This window comes from Salvelinus sp. IW2-2015, linkage group LG4q.1:29, assembly GCF_002910315.2.
Source record: "Salvelinus sp. IW2-2015 linkage group LG4q.1:29, ASM291031v2, whole genome shotgun sequence".
Classification (NCBI taxonomy): domain Eukaryota; kingdom Metazoa; phylum Chordata; class Actinopteri; order Salmoniformes; family Salmonidae; genus Salvelinus; species Salvelinus sp. IW2-2015.
Window position 1 is genome coordinate 72435517 of NC_036842.1, and position 19835 is coordinate 72455351.

Genomic DNA, 19835 nt, shown 5'->3' on the forward strand with positions numbered 1-19835 from the left:
GTTGATATGGTTTGTGGATAACAATATTTAGGGTATAAGCGCTACGGTGCCTTCAAGAAGTATTCATACCACTTGATGTATTACAAAAAAAATTACAGCCTGAATTAAAAATTGGGGGGAAAATGTTTTTTCATCTACACACACTACCCCATAATGCCAAAGTGAAAACATGTTTTTATTTTAGCAAATGTGTTGAAAATGAAATCAAGATATCTCATTCACACCCCTATGCTATGACATTCCAAATTAGAGCTCCGGTGCATCCGTTGTCTTTTGATCATCCTTGAGTCGTCACCTGAACTTGGTTGGAGCTTAGTTGTTTGGACATGATTTAGAAAGAAACGCCTATCTAGAAAAGGTCCCACCGTTGTCAAAGCAGAAACTATACCATGAAGTCCAAGGAACTAGAATTGTGACGAGGCATATTTCATTTTCAATACATTTGCAAACATTAAAAAAAATAAAAATGTAATTATTGAGTATTGTGTATAAATGGGTGAGCGAAAGGCATCTATTAAATCAATTTTAAATTGTGGAATAAGTCTAGGGGTATGAATACTTTCTGAAGGCACGGTATAAATATGTAAGGCATTTGTGACATAAATATAGGTTCTTACATTTATTCTCCAGTATTAATTTATTATTTCATGCATTGTGTCCCTGTGTTTCCAGAGCATGCTGAAAGACGATGAATTTTTCAAAGAGCTCTCCAACTCACCCAACCCCAGCATAACAGATGACGATTCCAACATGTGACGCTGACCGTCGCCATGTGACCCTGTTCCCTAGTGCCGTTGTGAACCAAACATTCTCCACTAGCAGACCAGGATTCAAATACTATTTGAAATCATTTCAAATACTTCAGCTGTGCTTGTTTGAGCTTGCCTGTTGGAATACAATGGGAATAGAAAAGTCTGCCCATCTAGCACTCCAGGCAGGCTAAAGCAAACGCTCAACGGATTTCAACCCGGGTCCTCCACTAGCACACACTCCAGACTCCACCGTAACCCCTGTAACCCTCGCAGAGCAAGCACCAGAACTCCTTTTAGTATTTTAGATGAGCTATAAAAAAAATCTATATTTTAAAGAAATTCAAGACCATGTCTGATGTCATGTGAACTGTTTTTGTAAGGTGCCAATCCATTTTAACAGACCTATTGGGAGAGGATTTATTTCAGAGCAATACGCCACCATAGTTTGCCTACCAGCTGGATACTGGAGACATTTGTAATCCTTGTTTGTATACTGGCCATCTTTCTGTGGAATTAAGTATTAAAGTGAGCCATATCAATATCTCATACTTTTTTTACAGTAAGATGTACTGTAGGACTATTGCAAAATCTAATATATAATTTTAAAGAATATGCTTGGCTTTTGAACGAACTTACTGACAGTTGAAAAATAACGGTATATGCTGTGCAGATTTGCCCAAGTTAAGTGGTATGCCCCAAAACAGTTGATATGGTTTATGCAGAAAACCAGGCTATTAGCTGCATCATTTCTATACTTTCAACATATCGCGCCATATCCTAGACACTCCCAGTAATGGTGTTTCTTTGCATGCATTGGCACCGATACCGTACTGTATGTATTTTAGTACAATACACAGTTCAATGCAAATGATTCCTGTTAAGTGTCATCAATGCATGTTATTGAAGCCTTTCTTGTAGCCAAAATGTTGTACACCTGCCAACAGAAGACAGACTTTGTTTTATCATTGTACTGAGAACTATTCTTAAAAATTGCCAAATAGCATAGTTATTTTCAGAGTATTGTAGCTAGCCTGGGTGCCTGTCTGTTTCTGCTCTCTTGCTAACTCCTTATGGAATTGTCATGCCAAACATATTGTTTGGAGTGACAAGGAGTTGACGAGAGTAGAAAGTGACTGGCACCCAGGCTACGTTGTAGCGTGTTGAGAGCTGAAGCAATGCAAGAATGTCTCAAAAGCAAAGATTCTATTATGGAACGTCCTAACCACATGAGAAGGAAGTGTATACTGTGTACTGGTTGAGGTTTTACACATTTCTAAGGTTAATAAAGTAATTTAAACCAAGTGATGTCTTTCAATGCTCAAGTAGGAGGCTTGGAAATGTAGAACATAAAGTGTATAGGTAATTTTTACTCTGCAGTGCAGATTCAATACCATTTAAAAGCATCCATGTTCGTACAGACCCTTATTTTTGTCAACACGTACAGACCCTTATTTTTGTTAGTAGTTGCCCAAATTGAACAACTGTGTACACAGTAGCCTACCCATTGTGTGCACTTTAAATTAAAGGTTTGACAAGCCATTATTTGCAGCATGATGAACATGAACACATTTACACGCATTAAAAGTAAAATACATTAGGGGCAGGAGCATTGCTCTTCCAGTTCTGTTCAGGCAGAAGTAAAGTATGCTGCTCATGTGAAACCATAACTGAACCACCTCATTCACAGCTGGCTGCTATTGATGTAGTCTGAACAATGCGTTTTGCATGGAAATCCTCTTGATATTCCAGCATGATATATTGGTGCTGAGCTGAACCTTGGATACTACTGTGACTCCATAATGAAGGAATGACTAGAGGTTTCATTGAAGGAAAATAACACAACTCATCTAAGAGTCTTGTAAATGGTTTTAGTATTTTTGATTGTCTTTCAAATTTGGGCTCTAATGGGGGAAACACTTTTTCATTAGCTCTACAGTCGTGGCCAAAAGTTTTGAGAATGACACAAATATACATTTTCACAAAGTCTGCTGCCTCAGTTTGTATGATGGCAATTTGCATATACTCCAGAATGTTATGAAGAGTGATCAGATGAATTGCAATTAATTGCAAAGTCCCTCTTTGCCTTGCAAATGAACTGAATCCCCAAAAAACATTTCCACTGCATTTCAGCCCTGCCACAAAAGGACCAGCTGACATCATGTCAGTGATTCTCTCGTTAACACAGGTGTGAGTGTTGGAGATCACTCTGTCATGCTGATTGAGTTTGAATAACAGACTGGAAGCTTCAAAAGGAGGGTGGTGCTTGGAATCATTGTTCTCACTCTGTCAACCATGGTTACCTGCAAGGAAAAACGTGCCGTCATCATTGCTTTGCACAAAAAGGACTTCACAGGCAAGGATATTGCTGCCAGTAAGATTGCACCTAAATCAACCATTTATCGGATCATCAAGAACTTCAAGGAGAGCGGTTCAATTGTTGTGAAGAAGGCTTCAGGGCACCCAAGAAAGTCCAGCAAGTGCCAGGACCGTCTCCTAAAGTTGATTGAGCTGCGAGATCGCGGCACCACCAGTACAGAGCTCACTCAGGAATGGCAGCAGGCAGGTGTAAGTGCATCTGCACGCACAGTGAGGTGAAGACTTTTGGAGTATGGCCTGGTGTCAAGAAGGGCAGCAAAGAAGCCTCTCCAGGAAAAACATCAGGGACAGACTGATATTCTGCAAAAGGTACAGGGATTGGACTGCTGAGGACTGGGGTAAAGTCATTTTCTCTGATGAATCCCCTTTCCGATTGTTTGGGGCATCCGGAAAAAAGCTTGTCCGGAGAAGACAAGGAGAGCGCTACCATCAGTCCTGTGTCATGCCAACAGTAAAGCATCCTGAGACCATTCATGTGTGGGGTTGCTTCTCAGCCATGGGAGTGGGCTCACTCACAATTTTGCCTAAGAACACAGCCATGAATAAAGAATGGTACCAACCCATCCTCCGAAAGTAACTTCTCCCAACCATCCAGGAACAGTTTGGTGATGAACAATGCCTTTTCCAGCATGATGGAGCACCTTGCCATAAGGCAAAAGTGATTACTAAGTGGCTCGGGGAACAAAACATCGATATTTTGGGTCATGGTCAGGAAACTCCCCAGACCTTAATCCCATTGAGAACTTGTGGTCAATCCTCAAGAGGCAAGTGGACAAACAAAAACACACAAATTCTGACAAACTCCAAGCATTGATTATGCAAGAATGGGCTGCCATCAGTCAGGATGTGGCCCAGAAGTTAATTGACAGCATGCCAGGGCGGATTACAGAGGACAGCAAATATTGACTCTTTGCATCAACTACATGAAATTGTGAATAAAAGCCTTTGACACTTATGAAATGCTTGTAATTATACTTCAATATTCCATAGTAACATCTGACAAATATCTAAAGACACTGAAACAGCAAACTTTGTGGAAATTAATATTTGTGTCATTCTCAAAACTTTTGGCCACAACTGTAGACTAAAAAGTTTGCTCTAGGTTAAATTTTAGATTTTAGATTGCAGTAGAGTAGGTTGATGATTGCTACCAACAAGGGCCTGGGAAACTCAGGAGCTGGCTGAGGAAAAACAGACATTTAACATTGATTAATTAAACGAATGTTTGAGTGCTGTCCTCTCATTTATTTAATTTGGCAATAGTGGAATGCAAGCGTTAAGGATAAAAATGTCAATGACCAGGATTTATACCTGCACTGTAATTTAGTGGTGGAGATCAGGCATTTGCCTTGCATTTGAACAGTTGTTGACTATTTAATTTAATTTACTGTAGTTGATGTGTTATTATTAGTGCCCTAAATAAAGCTTTCAATTTACTTATAATATGATCTGATTCAGTGTATGTTGCCCCTAATTTGTACAGAATACATTAAAGCTGCAATACGTCACTTTTTGGGCGACCTGAAATAAAATCAAATTGTATTTGTCACACGCGCCGTATACAACAGGTTACTGTGAATTGCTTACTTACAAGCCTTTAACCAACAATGCAGTTTTAAGAAATTAGAGTTAAGAAAATATTTACTAAATAAACTAAAGTAAAAAATAATACAATTATAATTTAAAAAAATATAACAATTATGAAGCTACATTACCAGTCAAAAGTTTTAGAACACCTAGTCACTCAGGGGTTTTTCTTTATTTGTACAATTTTTTACATTGCAGAATAATGGTGAAGACATCAAAACTATGAAATCATGTAGTAATCAAAWAAGTGTCAGTATATATTTTATATTTAATATTCTTCAAATAGGCATGCTTTACCTTGATGACAACTTTGCACACTCTTGGCATTCTCTCAACCAGCTTCATGAAATAGTCACCTGGAATGCATTTCAATTAACAGGTGTACCTTCTTAAAAGTTAATTTGTGGAATTTCTTTCCTTAATGCATTTGTGCCAATAAGTTGTGTTGTAACAAGGTAGTGTGGGTATACAGAAGATAGCCCTATTTGATAAAAGACCAAGTCCATATTATGGCAAGAACAGCTCAAAAAAGGGAAGAGAAACGACAGTCCATCATTACTTTAAGACATGAAGGTCAGTCAATACGGAACATTTCAAGAACTTTGAAAGTTTCTTCAAGTGCAAAAATGATAAAGCGATATGATGAAACTGGCTCTCATGAGGACCGCCACAGGAAAAGGGGGATAAGTTCATTAGAATTACCAGCCTCAGAAATTGCAGCCCAAATAAATGTGTCTACTTGAACTCTGTAGAGCATCTCAACATCAACTGTTCAGAGGAGACTGTGTGAATCAGGCCTTCGTGGTCGAATTGCTGCAAAGAAACCACTACTAAAGGACACCAATAAGAAGAATATACTTCCTTGGGCCAAGAAACATTAGACAAGTGGAAATTTGTCCTTTGGTCTGGAGTCCAAATTGGAGATTTTTGATTCCAACCGCGTCATTGTGGGACGCGGTGTGGGTGAATGGATGATCTCTGCATGTGTATTTCCCACCGTAAAGCATGGAGGAGGAGGTGTGATGGTGTGAGGGTGCTTTGCTGATGACACTGTCTGTAATTTATTTACAATTCAAGGCACACTTAACCAGCATGGCTACCACAGCAATCCCATCTGATTTGGGATTAGTGGGACTATCATTTGTTTTTCAACCGGACAATGACCCAGCACACCTTCAGACCATGTAAGGGATATTTTACCAAGAAGGAGAGAGATGGAGTGCTAAATCAGATGACCTGGCCTACACAATCTCCTGACCTCAACCAAATTGAGATGGTTTGGGATGAGTAGGACCGCAGAGTGAAGGAAAAGCAACCAACAAGTGCTCAGCATATGTGGGAACGCCTTTAAGACTGTTGGAAAAGCATTCCAAGTGAAGCTGGTTGAGAGAATGCCAAGAGTGTGCAAAGCTGTCATCAAGGCAAAGCGTGCCTATTTGAAGAATCTCAAATATAAAATATATTTTCATTTGTTTAACACTTTTTTGGTTACTACATGATTCCATATGGGTTATTTCATATTTGTGATGTCTTCACTATTACTCTACAATGTAGAAAATAGTAAAAATGAAAGAAAAATCCTTGAATGAGTAGGTGTTCTAAAACTTTTGACCGGTACTGCATATACAGGGGGTACTGGTACCGAGTCAATGTGCGGGTGTACAGGTTAGTCGAGGTAATTTGTAGATAGGGTTGAAGTGACTATGCATAGATAATAAACAGCATGTAGCAGCAGTGTAAAAACAAAGGGGGGTATCAATGCAAATAGTCCGGGTACCCATTTGACTAATTGTTCAGCCTTCTTATGGCTTGGGGGTAGAAGCTGTTAAGGAGCCTTTTGGACCTAGACTTGGTGCTCCGGTACCTCTTTCCGTACGGTAGCAGAGAGAACAGTCCATGACTTGGTTGACTGGAGTCTTTGAACATTTTTTGGACCTTCCTCTGACACAGCCTAGTATATAGGTCCGGGATGACAGGAAGCTTGGCCCAAGTGATGTACTGGGCCGTACACACTACCCTCTGTAGCGCCTTATGGTCGGATGCCGAGCAGTTGCCATACCAGAAGGAGATGCAACCGGTCAGGATGCTCTCGACGGTGCAGCTGTTGAACTTTTTGAGGATCTGGGGAGCCATGCCAAATCGTTTCAGTCTCCTGAGGGGGGAAAGGTGTTGCTGTGCCCTCTTCACAAGTTTCTTGGTTTGTTTGGACCATGATGGTTTGTTAGTGAGGTGGACACCAAGGAACTTGAAACTCTCGACCCGCTCCACTACAGCGTGTTTGGCCCTCCTTTTCCTGTAGTCCATGATCATCTCCTTTGCCTTGCTCATCTTGAGGGAGAGGTTGTTGTCCAGGCACCACACTGCCAGGTCTCTGTCCTCCTCCCTGTAGGCTGTCTCATCGTTGTCGGTGATCAGGCCTACCACCGTTGTGTCGTCAGCAAACTTAATGATGGTGTTGGAGTTGTGCTTGGCCATGCAGTCGTGGGTGAACAGGGACTAAGCACGCACCCCTGAGGGGCCCCCGTGTTGAGGATCAGTGTGGCAGATGTTGTTGCTTACCRTTACCACCTSGGGGACGGCCCGTCAGGAAGTCCAGGATCCAGTTGCAGAGGGAGGTGTTTAGTCCCAGGGTCCTTAGCTTAGTGATGAGCTTTGTGGGCACTATGGTGTTGAATGCTGAGCTGTAGGCAATGAACAGCATTCTCACATAGCTGTTCCTTTTGTCCAGGTGTGAAAGGGCAGTGTGGAGTGCGATTGAGATAGTGTCATCTGTGAAACTGTTGTGGTGGTATGCGAGTTGGAGTGGGTCTAGGGTTTCCAGGATGATGGTGTTGATGTGAGCCATGACCAGCCTTTCAAAGCACTTCATGGCTACCGACATGAGTGTTACGGGGCGGTAGTCATTTAGGAAGGTTACCTTCACTTTCTTGGGTGCAGGGACTATGGTGGTCTGTTTGAAATATGTAGGCATTACAGACTCGGTCAGGGAGAGGTTGAAAATGTCAGTGAAGACACTTGCCAGTTGGTCCACGCATGCTCTGAGTACATGTCCTGGTAATCCGTCTGGCCCCACGGCCTTATGAATGCTGACCTGTTTAAAAGTCTTGCTCACATCGCCTACGGAGAGCGTGATCACGCAGTCATCCGGAACAGTTGGTGCTCTCATGCATGTTTCAGTTTTGCTTGCCTCGAAGCGAGCATAGAAGGCATTTAGCCCATCTGGTAGGCTCACATCACTGGGCAGCTCGCGTCTGTGTTTCCCTTTGTAGTCCGTAATAGTTTTCAAGTCCTGCCACATCCGACGATCGTCAGAGCCGGTGTAGTAGGATTCAATCTTAGTCCTGTATTGACGCTTTGCCCGTTTGATGTTCGTCGGAGGGCATTGCGGGATTTCTTATAAGCATCCAGATTAGTGTCCCGCTCCTTGAAAGCGGTAGCTCTAGCCTTTAGCTCGGTGCGGATGTTGCCTGTAATCCATGGCTTCTGGTTGGGATATGTATGCACGCTCACTGTGGGGATGACGTCGTCGAAGCACTTATTGATGAAGCCGGTGATTGAGGTGGTATACTCCTCAATGCCATTTGATGAATCCTGGAACATATTCCAGTCTGTACTAGCACAGTCCTGTAGCATAGCATCCGCATCATCTGACCAGTTCTGTAGTCAGCGAGTCACTGGTACTTCCTGCTTTAGTTTTTGTTTGTAAGCAGGAATCAGGAGGATAGAATTTTGGTCAGATTTTCCAAATGGAGGGCGAGGGAGAGAGTTGTACGCGTCTCTGTGTGTGGAGTAAAGATGGTCTAGAGATTTTTTTCCTCTGGTTGCACATGTGACATGCTGGTAGAAATTAGGTCTAAAGGATTTAAGTTTGTCTGCACTAACACTTAAGGATCATACCCTTTTTTTCAATTTTCGCATAAAATGACATACCCAAATGTATCTGTCTGTAGCTCAGGACCTGAAGCAAGGATATGCATATCTATTTGAAAGGAAACACTTTGAAGTTTGTGGAAATGTGAAATGAATGTAGGAGAATAGAACACATTAGATCTGGTAAAAGATAATACATAATAATGTTATTTTTTGTTCCATCATCTTTGAAATTCAAGAGAGATGCCATAATGTATTATTGCAGTTTAGGAGCAATTTAGATTACGGCCACTAGATGACAGCAGTGTGTTTGCAAAGTTTCAGATTGATCCAGTGAAGCATGGCAATACTGGACAATATTTTGTATCAAGTCTGCCCAAATGTGCTGAATTGATCAATTGATACATTTTCAAGTACATAACTATAGAGAACATACAAAAATTATATGGTAATACAAAATTGAAGTTTACACACTCCCAGGAAAGTCATACATGATGGATCATTAGCTTATACATCTAGATGACCCGGGCGGGATGGGTATGGAGCCAGAGACAGCAGGGGTTCAAACTGTAGAACCCAGTTCCTACATTTGAATATAAAAATAGATTTTATCAAACAAAACTATGCAACATTTTATCTCTGGGGCCCTCAGGATGACAAACCAGAGCACAGCACTCTCCTCAAACAATAGCATGGTATTTTTTCACTGTAGTAGCTACTGTAAATTGGACAGTGCAGTTAGATTCACGAGAATTTAAGCTTTCTGCCCATATAAGACATGTCTATGTCCTGGAAAGTTTGCTGTTACTTACAACTGCCATGCTAATCACATTAGCGCACGTTAGCTCAACTGTCCCGGTATAGGGAAACCCATCCTGTAAAGGTCTTAAAGTCCCCAGTCACTACGAGCGCTGTTTTTGAGTCTTTTACTTTTGGTTTAGTACACCAGCTTCAAACAGCTGAACATAATATATTTTTGGTTATGGTAAAGATATTTCACAGCGCTTTAGATGGTACAGTCATTTTCTACACTATGTCATTTTCTACACTATAACGTTACTTGCTTGTTTTGTCACATACACTGAAATTAAGCGAACAATTAGAAGTTTAGCAACCAGGAAATGGCGGAGCGATTTCTGGATAGGGCATCTTTATTAAGAGGCCTGTTATTTGAATAAAAATAAATGACCAGTCCGCACAAAAAATTGCTGTTGTGACTATTTTCGACAGAAATGCAAGAGTGCTTTGGCTGTAGCCTAATTATTACCACAGCCATTTGCTACACAGTTTGTTCCTCTATGCGCACGCGCGGTTTGTGACAATGTATTTTTGTCCACTGTATGTACATACCGTGTTTCGGGTGGAGTTGCAGAGTTATTGTTGCAATCGTACAAGACAACTTTGAACACAGCATACCTTTGGACCTCGAAAATGGTAAACTACCAAAAGCCTACATTTGGAGGTACTATGGCACCTCGGTAAGATAACGTTTTGTTTTACATAAAGGTTTTTACTCTGAAACGTAGTTTTTTTTTAGAATCACAGCATAACTTTCACTGCATTCATTTWAAAAAATCACTGACTGAACCATGTCTGAACAAGTTGAGAATTTTGCCTGTGTTTGCACTCTGTTCTGTTCTCCATTGCGTAATTTATGAAGAATGTTGTTATGTATGTTATTGCCATAGAGTAGTGAGAAAAGTCCAAAACATGCACTACATGCATAACCAACATATTTCAATAGTGATTGTCAATAGGTTATGGATTGACCATGGAGTCAATCAGTTAATTTAGAGTTAGTTTTTTAAAACTTTTTCGATTTATTAAAAGAATTGTATGCATCCACGTTTTAAAACCTTTCTATGGAAATATGTTACCACAATATTATGTTTAAAATTGTGTAATCTACAGGTCTGCTTTGCTAGGCTGTGGATTGCTTGTCATTTTGCTGGCAGTGGTGTTCCCCCCTCTGGATGCAGCAAGGTATATGAATCACTGGAGATGACGTTTGCTCACTCTACTGTTCATCTGTGTTTCTGATAATCTAGCACATAATCCAGTCCAATGTAGCCTTTAGTTTAAACCATCCGATTTCATTGCATTTACTGTTATTATTGTATGAATGTGGATATTCCTAAAATATTCTGTATTATACAATAATAACAGAAATCAAAAGAATTAAAAGCAAATCCAATGAATAGACAAACAGTATTGGTTCATGACTACTTTCAAGGGTCTGCGTTTTTAGAAATGTACAAATAATACATAGTATTTTAATAGTGCTTTTCTCAGACACAAATGCTTTTACAATAGGCAATTTTAAGGAAAACAAAACAAACCTGGGGTAGAGTAAAGATCCCAGTTCAGTGTTGCGTCATTCAGAATCATGATGGGTTCAACATGGATATAAAAGCCTTAGTAACTATTGTTTACATGGACATTACTGATCTGGTTATTACAATATTTCTATATGTGATTATTATATACTTATAACATAATTATTACACTTTATTATAAAACATGTTTTGCTCTCCTGTTGTTGTAGTCAGGCGATAAACCAAGAGTTGTCAGATCTCTTCAATGAGCTCTGGAAGCTGGATGTGAACCGCATGAAGCCTGGAACTGACTATACCATCTCTGTGCAGGTGGGATATGACTAGGGCCCCCATGACTAGAGTTTTCCCTGACCACCTTACCTGACACACATTCCATTATTAGTTACAGGCTATAATTAGGAGCTGGACAGGAACCAGCTCCTGGCCCTAATTTGCCCCTCATAAGTAGGCCTCCTGGACAGGAAAACCCCTGAAATGTCCCTCCTAAAATGGCCTGCTCAGGAAAAATTCCAGTCCCTACTAACATACCCCTCCCTAAGATGTAGGCTTGCTCAAGAAAAACTCCTGTCCTTATACTGAAATACATCTCATAAGAAGAAGGTCTAGCCTATGTTATTTTGACATGAGGGAAGTGTTTAGGTGTTGGTGTATCTGTATGTCGTCCACTCCAGGGCAAAGCTGGCTATGTCTCTCAAGGCAGTAACCATGCCAGGGACCATGCCTCATCGCCTCTCTTCTCCAATGTCAATGAGAACAAACTGAAGACCATTACTACCTTCTCCCGTAAGTATCTGTGACTACATCAAAATTGGCAAACAAATTGTTATAGACTCTGTGAACTGAAGTAGTCTCAAATAGACTACACTTGTTCGTGTTTTTCTGAGACTTTAGAATTACTTAAAAATTACTTTCTGTTACTTTCAAATGCCTTTCTAATGGCTTTCTGTGACTTTAAATCTGTTCTTTGATGTCTTCAACGACATTCTGCTGCAGGCTTCATGAAGCTCCTGGACAACTATGAGAGGTCAACAGGCGTGGCAGAGCATGTCAGCCGAGAGGAGGTCACAGAGAACAATCTCTTCCTGGATGCCGTTCTGAACACGGAGGTCATGAAGGTACAGCAGAACATGTCACCTTGTCACCTAAATTGCCTACAATTGGTATAGTGGTCCTGTGTGGCTCAGTTGTTAAGAGCGTGGCTGAGGTTCGCTTCAGAAGTATTGTATAATTTAGCCGATTCCATTTCGATACTGTGACTTCCAAATATCGATTCATAAAAACAAATAAAACATGTTTTGAACACTTTTTTCTCAAAAACTTTTTTTCTCATGGCTCTCTCTTCAAATCAATTCAAATTCTATTGGTTACATACACATGTTTAGCAGATGTTATTGCGGGTGTAACGAAATGCTTGTGCTTCTAGCTCCGACAGTGCAGCAATATCTAACAAGTAATATKTAACAATTACACAACTTATACCAATACACACAAATCTAGTAAAGGAATGAAACTAAGAATATAAAAATATATGGACGAGCAATGTCAGAGCGGCATAGAATAAGATACAGTAGAATAGTATAGGATACAGTATATACATATGAGATGGGTAATGCAAGATATGTAGAAATTATTACTTGTTCCTCTGCAGCAGACATATAGTGAGCAATATGTTTGGAACATCAGATCACAATAAAATCGCAGTATCAAATTGCTATACATATAGAATTGTGATATAGAATCGCAATACAAATCATATTGGCACCAAAGTATTGTGAGGTCCCTGGCAATTCCCAGCCCTAAGCTATGTGCATAAGTGCTTTTGGGTTTGCCTGAAAAGAGTGTTTGTGAGTGGACTCCCAGCTACTCTGTGAAACCAAACTCCAGAGGGAGTATTGGCTCTTCCTGTCACACTCTGTTCTTGGATGCCCATGGCCACGATGTTAGGAGAAAAACACAATGCAGTACATCTAAAACATCTGGGGAGTCTTGGCACGCTGTCTTGGCTGGGGCCTCTTCCTCAAATAAAYACCTTACAGCCTGTTGGGACACATGTTCAAAATGTGTTTAATACAACTTATCATTTTGAGATGAACATTTCTAAGAAAATTATAACAGGCAAGTAAAACACAATTTCTGTCAAATTGTGTTTTACCCTCTTATGCATAAGACTATTAGTCATTGTGACATCTCACATTGACAATATGGACAGAGAGGAGCTTGGTGTGTGTCACCTGGTGAATTTATTTATGTATGTTTTTCCCACAGCATGCCCACAGGTATCTGGTTAGCAAGGGCCACTCCCAATCAGACCTGAGGACGTTCAAGCGTCAGCTGTACACCATCTGGTTCGACCTCTACTACAGAAGTGGAAGGTAAGAATTGGGGAGTATTCATTAGTGCACACCATAGTGAAACATTTTGCAACAGAAAACATGCTGCAATTGTTACAAGGTACAACGTATGCTAGTTCTGCAATAAACAACATACTATCAAAGGGATGTACAAATGATAATTAAATATGACATGGTACACAGTGAACAAGTGCTCATGGCAAACAGAATGTCAAAAAGCAAATAATTTGTCAAAGGAGAGAAGACGAGTTCTGACATTTCACATACGCATAAAGATAAGAATTAAATAATTCACATAATCTACAGGGTTTAAAACATTCATCAAACACAAACTAAACTCACTTTTGCTGCAATCATGTCCATCCCGGAAACTTGTATTGAATGCAGGATTTGTTCAGCTAACACTCTTTATTTGAAACACAGTGTCCCAGGAGAAAGTGTAGACATTCATCTGCACTGATCTGAACTGGGAAGTCTCCAAATACATCAAAGTTTTTGTAAGGAACGGTGTTGGGGAGTAGTGAACTACATGTATTTCAACTAGTAATTTTTCTACATTTTGCAGTAGCTTGGTGGTAGATGAACTAAATTCAAATCTTGGTTGTGTTGTCAGTGGTTACTTTTCTGCCATGTAGTAGTGGAGTTAACAACTGGAACTACACACTACGTTTTTTGAAGGCAAAAATGTCCTTTATTTTTTGGCGTGAAACCTGCCTTATTCTCACTTGAACTATAGTTTTTGTGTTTAATAGGCTAAATTACACATTCTGTTAACATCTGACTTCAGAGTGATCTGTTCTTGCAATTTGTAGTCTAAGACATTTTAGATTTCAGATATGATATTTTACCACAAAGTAGTTTGGATGTAGTGAACAACTTTTTCCAGAGTAATTTTAAATCAAATCAAATTTTATTGGTCACATATACTTGTTTTGCAGACGCTATTGCGGGTGTGGTGAAATGCTTGTGTTTCTAGCTCGAACAGTGCAGTAATATCGAACAAGTAATATCTAACAATTTCACGACAATACACACAATACACACAAAACCAGAGAAAAGGAATGGAATTAAGAATATATAAATATTTGGACGAGCAATGTCGGAGCGGCATGGACTAAGATACAGTAGAATAGAATAGAATACAGTATATACATATGAGATGAGTAATGCAAAATATGTAAACATTATTAAAGTGACCAGTGCTCCATTATTAAAGTGGCCAGTGATTTCAAGTCTATGTATATAGGGCAGCAGCCTCTAAGGTGCTACTGATGGCTATTTAACAGTCTGATGGCCTTGAGATAGAAGCTGTTTTTCAGTATCTTGGTCCCAGCTTTGATGCACCTGTACTGATGCTCGCCTTCTGGATGATAGCGGGGTGAACAGGCAGTGGCTTGGGTGGTTGTTGTCCTTGATGATCTGTATAGCCTTCCTGTGACATTGGGTGCTGTAGGTGTCCTGGAGGGTAGGTAGTTTGATCCGGTGATGCGATGGGCAGACCGCACCACCCTCTGGAGAGCCCTGCGGTTGTGGGCAGTGCATTTGCCYTACCAGGCGGTGATACAGCCTGACAGAATGCTCTCAATTGTGCATCTGTAAAAGTTTGTGAGGATTTTAGGTGCCAAGCCAAATTTCTTCAGCATCCTGAGTTTGAGTTCTTCACCACACTGTCTGTGTGGGTGGACCATTTCAGTTTGTCAGTGATGTGTACGCAAAGGAACTTGAAGCTTTCCACCTTCTCCACTGTGGTCCCGTCGATGTGGATAGTGGGGTGCTCCCTGTGCTGTTTCCTGAAGTCCACGAATCAGCTCCTTTGTTTTGTCGACGTTGAGTGAAAGTTTATTTTTCTGGCACCGTACTTCCAGGGCCCTCACCTCCTCCCTGTAGGCTGTCTCGTCATTGTTGGTAATCAGGCCTACTACTGTTGTGTCGTCTGCAACCTTGATGATTGAGTTGGAGGCGTGCGAGGCCACACAGTCATGGGTGAACAGGGAGTACAGGAGGGGGCTGAGCACACACCCTTGTGGGGCCCCTGTGTTGAAGATCAGCGAAGTGGAGGTGTTGTTTCCTACCTTCACCACCTGGGGACGGCCTATCAGGAAGTCCAGGACCTAGTTGCACAGGGCGGGGTTCAGACCCAGGGCCCCGAGCTTGATGATGAGCTTGGAGGGTACTATAGTGTTGAATGCTGAACTATAGTCAATTAACAGCATTCTTAAATAGGTAATCCTCTTGTCCAGATGGGATAGGGCAGTGTGCAGTGCGATGGCGATTGCATCGTCTGTGGATATATTGGGCGGTAAGTAAATTGAAGTGTGTCTAGGGTGTCAGGTAAGGTAGAGAGGTGATATAATCCTTGACTAGTCTCTCAAAGCACTTCATGATAACAGAAGTGAGTGCTACAGGGCGATAGTCATTTAGTTCAGTTACCTTTGATTTCTTGGGTACAGGAACAATGGTGGGCATCTTGAAGCATGTGGGGACAGCAGCCTGGGATAGGGAGAGATTGAATATATCCATAAACACTCCAGCCAGCTGGTCTGTGCATGCTCTGAGGACGCGGCTAGGGATGCCGTCTGGGCCAGCAGCCTTGCGAGGGTTAACACACTTAAATGTCTTACTCACCTCGGCCACGGAGAAGGAGAGCCCACAGTCCTTGGTAGCGTGGTGTCGGTGGCACTGAAGAAGGTGTTTAGCTTGTCCGAATGCAAGATGTCTGTGTCCGCGACGGTTAAGTAAACTATGTTTTTTTAAGGGTAGCTTTGGTGTAGCTCAACTTCTTCCAGTGTGAAGTAATTAGTAGCTTCGTAAACTATATTTTCAGAGTAGCTTTCCCAACACTGGTAATGAATAGGGTGTTTTCCCCCTAGCAAGGCCTATCATCAATGAATAGGCTAGGATATTCTACACGCAACAGACTGAAGACGGAACACACACTCGCATCATTAGCTAATTTTGCAACTAAAATGAGAGTTTCTATTGGGCAAATTCAGGTAGGTCCCTTCCCGTTCCATGTTAGAAACGTTTTGCAACAGAATCGGCATAATGAATTCACCCCCAGGCGATCCAGCGCGAGGGAGAGAGGAGGGTTTTATTTATATTACACAACTTTCCCCAGGCCTTTATAGCCTATCGAATAGGTACGCTACAACACAGTTAATAATATGTTTTGTGATAATTGCACTGTGATTTAATGTTGTGGGGTAAATAAATAAATAAATAACATTGTTAAATATCGTTTTACGGTTTGGGATTTTTGTTAATGTTAAGGATCCCAATTTTCTTTAACAATTTTAACATTTAAATGCTCTCACCCCTATACTATACTGTACTTGACTGTACTCTATTGTACTGTACTGAACTTTACTGTACTTTACTGTACTGTACAGGACTGTACTCTGCTATCCAAACTTGTGAAACATAGACATCTATGATTGGTTTAGATTTGGTCTGGTCCGGACTGACCAAATTTGGTCTTGTTTGGGTGCGGAGCTCGTTAGAATAAGTGTGCTTTGCAAGTGTTCATTTTTACATTTACAGTTACATTTTGGTAATTTAGCAGACGCTCTTATCCAGAGCGWCTTACATTCAACTTTCATTCAACTAACCATAGATAAATAACCACATATTAGGTTCATAGCAAGTAAAACATTTCTGTAACCGTTACTGAGAATGTTGTTGAAGTGTTCTGTTGGTTTTGACAGAAGACTTTTAAAGCGTTTAAAAAGGCTAAAGTAAGCGCAAGTGAACGATGGGGACAGTAATAAATATTCCATACTGCAATCTTTAGTTATAGAAATGATTCTTACTTTAATTGGAAATAACTATTTTGAATGTGATATAATGCTTTCTTCATTGACATGTAGATACATTATATACGGTTYAAATTTGTCCATAGAAACAATTACTGAAAAAATACATGTTTTCAACATCCGTAAAGTACATATTTCAACTTTCATTCAGAACCAAAATTGAACCAGATTTCAACGTCCGGAAAATGTGTATTTTAGACATTTTTTCAACGTAATTTTGCTCACTAGATCCAACATGTGTTGATTTGTAGGGAAGAGTCAGGTAATAAGCCACTTTTTACATTGTTCACCACTGAGGAAACTTTCTGATATTGCTCTAAGTATGATACATAGTGGGTCCTTATCTAATTATATATTTAATGACCTGTTTATTGTTGTAATTCCAGCTCACCAGTATTTTTTTATGTCCAGAAGATGTGGACCATATCCTGTCACTTGTTCACTGCTTCTCTCCAGCAGTTCGGCTGTTTGTTGAGAAACTTTTTGATCACCATTTCTGGAGTTTGAAATAACATTGGAATTGCCGCCACATTTTTGTTTGTTACTTTGTGTGAAATGTGTCTTATCCCAGTCTGTTGTTCATTTGACAGTAAGGACTCGTGCGGATTTGAGCATGTGTTTGTTGGAGAGACTAAATTCGGAAATGAGATTGCTGGTTTCCATAACTGGGTCCAGTTCTACCTGCAGGAGAAGAGCAGGAATTTGGACTACAAGGGATACAAAGCCAGGGACCATGACATAGTAAGAGTCCTAACAGCCCTTTTCAAACATGTAACATTGATCAAAATTACCTTTACTTTGACAGGATATCAAAACCTTCACTCTCACTGCAGCTTTAAACATGTCGAACTCATGTTAAATTATGTTTGTTCCCAACCCACACAAACCAATTTTATGAATTTACTTTTGTCTAACAAAGATGTCCCCCACTCTCTCTCACTTACTCACACACACACAGCCTGACCAAGACGACCACGTCCTGAACCTCCAGTTCAGCTGGCACGGTTTGGTGAAGCCGGTGGGCAGTGCCTTCGTGGGGGCCAGTCCGGAGTTTGAGATGGCCCTCTACACCATCATCTTCCTCATCAACACACATCGGAGCACCACAGTGGTGGTCAACATTGACGAATGTCAGCTGGAGGTGGTGGTGGTCAGGCACGGGCGCTCCATTGGGACGGCCTACCCCAAACTGCTTAGCAGCAACAACAGACACCTGTAGTTGGAGGCATCAAACACGCACACAAGCATAGATTTATGAATAAGACTATGCACACACACACACACATACACTGTTTTGGACTGGGCATTTAACCAGGCCAGTTTGCTTCACAATTAGGCCTACATCACATAACCTTTCGTTAGCTGACTGCACTGTGTAATCTGCACAACAGGAACATAAATGGACACATCTGATACTCAGGGCATGCATGTGTAAGATATAAAACCATGGACTTGTGTTGTAAAGTCTGGTGTTTTCCTACAAGTTGAAAAGTTAAGGTAAAGAACATGTTTCAGAAGAAGAAAGAAAATTTAACTCACTGTCTGATGTCAACAGCAGTGACTCATTGTAATGGAAACTGCACATGTCGTGCCTCATTTAAATAAACCATTTATATAATTTGTTTATAAGCCATGTCATGAAGTCTAAATTAAGCATTCTGTAAATATGGCCCTTCCCAACATGCACTGCCCATCTGGACACCTGCTTGGCCAATGTGTAGGGTTTTATAAGTGCTTATGTCAAGGCACAATAATTATTTCAATACAAGTCATTCTACCATTTTCCAAATGTGCTCATGCAACGAGTAGCCCATACTGTAATAAAATGTGCATTACCGAGTCAAACGTTGGTCAATGTATTATTGCATTCTCTATATGTGCAGTCATGAACAGCCAGTTATGAATAGGCTAGCCTACTTATGCAATTGGTTAGTATATGCTACTATTAKATTTTTCTGTCGTTTACCCTTTAAAGTAACTGTCCAGTGTTTCCTGATTTCTATTAAATATAACCTATAATTAATTACAATATGAGTGTAATAGTTTTCCTTCCAACAAATGGTAATTAAGTATGTTGAAAATCAGCTTTTCTGTGTTGGAATGGTGTGGACTTACCACAACAAAAGAATGGGTGTTTACTGGTTATTAACAATATTCGTACAAGTAGACTGTTGATTGGCCAGCTCATCCTCCTCAAGATGACATCCTCTATGATGAAATAGCTAGCATTTTTTAAACATCTGTTTGAGGTGAGGTTTTTGAAGTGTTTTTTTTCTCTCCAATTTATGCTTTGGCCAAAAACATGAATATACAACATTATCTGGGTATGAGTTAACCAGTGGCYACCCGTCATTCAGGCAGAGCCCCACCTGTTTTCAGCCCCACCTGTTTAGCAAAATAAAAAATATATAAATGTTGTATTCTTTTTTGATGTCTGTTTTGCATGTTATTTTGGCATTAATACGTGTCACATATCAGTTTGCAAACAATGTAAAAAAGAATAATAATTGAGTTAAGCCGCATTCAAACGTGGTTTCTTTTTCGCTTTCTTGAGTAAGGAGTTTCAGCCTAGCTCAGTGCTTTTTTAATTTCACCTTTATTTAACCAGGTAGGCCAGTTGAGAACAAGTTCTCATTTACAACTGCGACCTGGCCAAGATAAAGCAAAGCAGTGCGACAAAAACAACAACACAAAGTTACACATGGGATAAACAAACATACAGTCAATAACACAATGGAAAAATCTGTATAC

At 40.4% G+C, this 19835-nt stretch overlaps 2 protein-coding genes across 12 annotated transcripts in view; both read left to right on the forward strand.

The window, feature by feature from the left end:
* The window catches only part of LOC111962497 (liprin-beta-1), a 49011-nt gene extending 46958 nt beyond the window's left edge, over positions 1-2053 (forward strand). For all 11 annotated transcript variants that reach the window (XM_070443096.1, XM_070443091.1, XM_070443092.1 and 8 more), the window contains one exon: positions 673-2053. In XM_070443096.1, the coding sequence (XP_070299197.1) occupies positions 673-756 (84 nt within the window). In that variant the 3' untranslated portion in view covers positions 757-2053. The remainder of the gene's footprint in view (positions 1-672) is intronic.
* A 7649-nt stretch (positions 2054-9702) lies between these two features.
* On the forward strand, positions 9703-18929 carry endouc (endonuclease, polyU-specific C). The gene is made up of 8 exons (XM_023985632.2): positions 9703-10063; positions 10497-10568; positions 11131-11230; positions 11593-11704; positions 11915-12036; positions 13187-13293; positions 17675-17825; positions 18043-18929. Exons 1-8 carry the CDS (start codon positions 10017-10019, stop codon positions 18301-18303), a joined length of 972 nt encoding a protein of 323 aa, XP_023841400.1. The 5' UTR covers positions 9703-10016; the 3' UTR covers positions 18304-18929.
* The last annotated feature ends 906 nt before the right edge of the window (positions 18930-19835 follow it).

Bases quoted from the DNA above. Each gene is read 5' to 3' on its own strand.
- endouc (XM_023985632.2), top strand. From the start codon at position 10,017: ATGGTAAACTACCAAAAGCCTACATTTGGAGGTACTATGGCACCTCG. The intron at 11,231-11,592 runs GTGGGATATGAC...CGTCCACTCCAG, and splicing joins ACTATACCATCTCTGTGCAG to GGCAAAGCTGGCTATGTCTC. The intron at 17,826-18,042 runs GTAAGAGTCCTA...ACACACACACAG, and splicing joins AAGCCAGGGACCATGACATA to CCTGACCAAGACGACCACGT.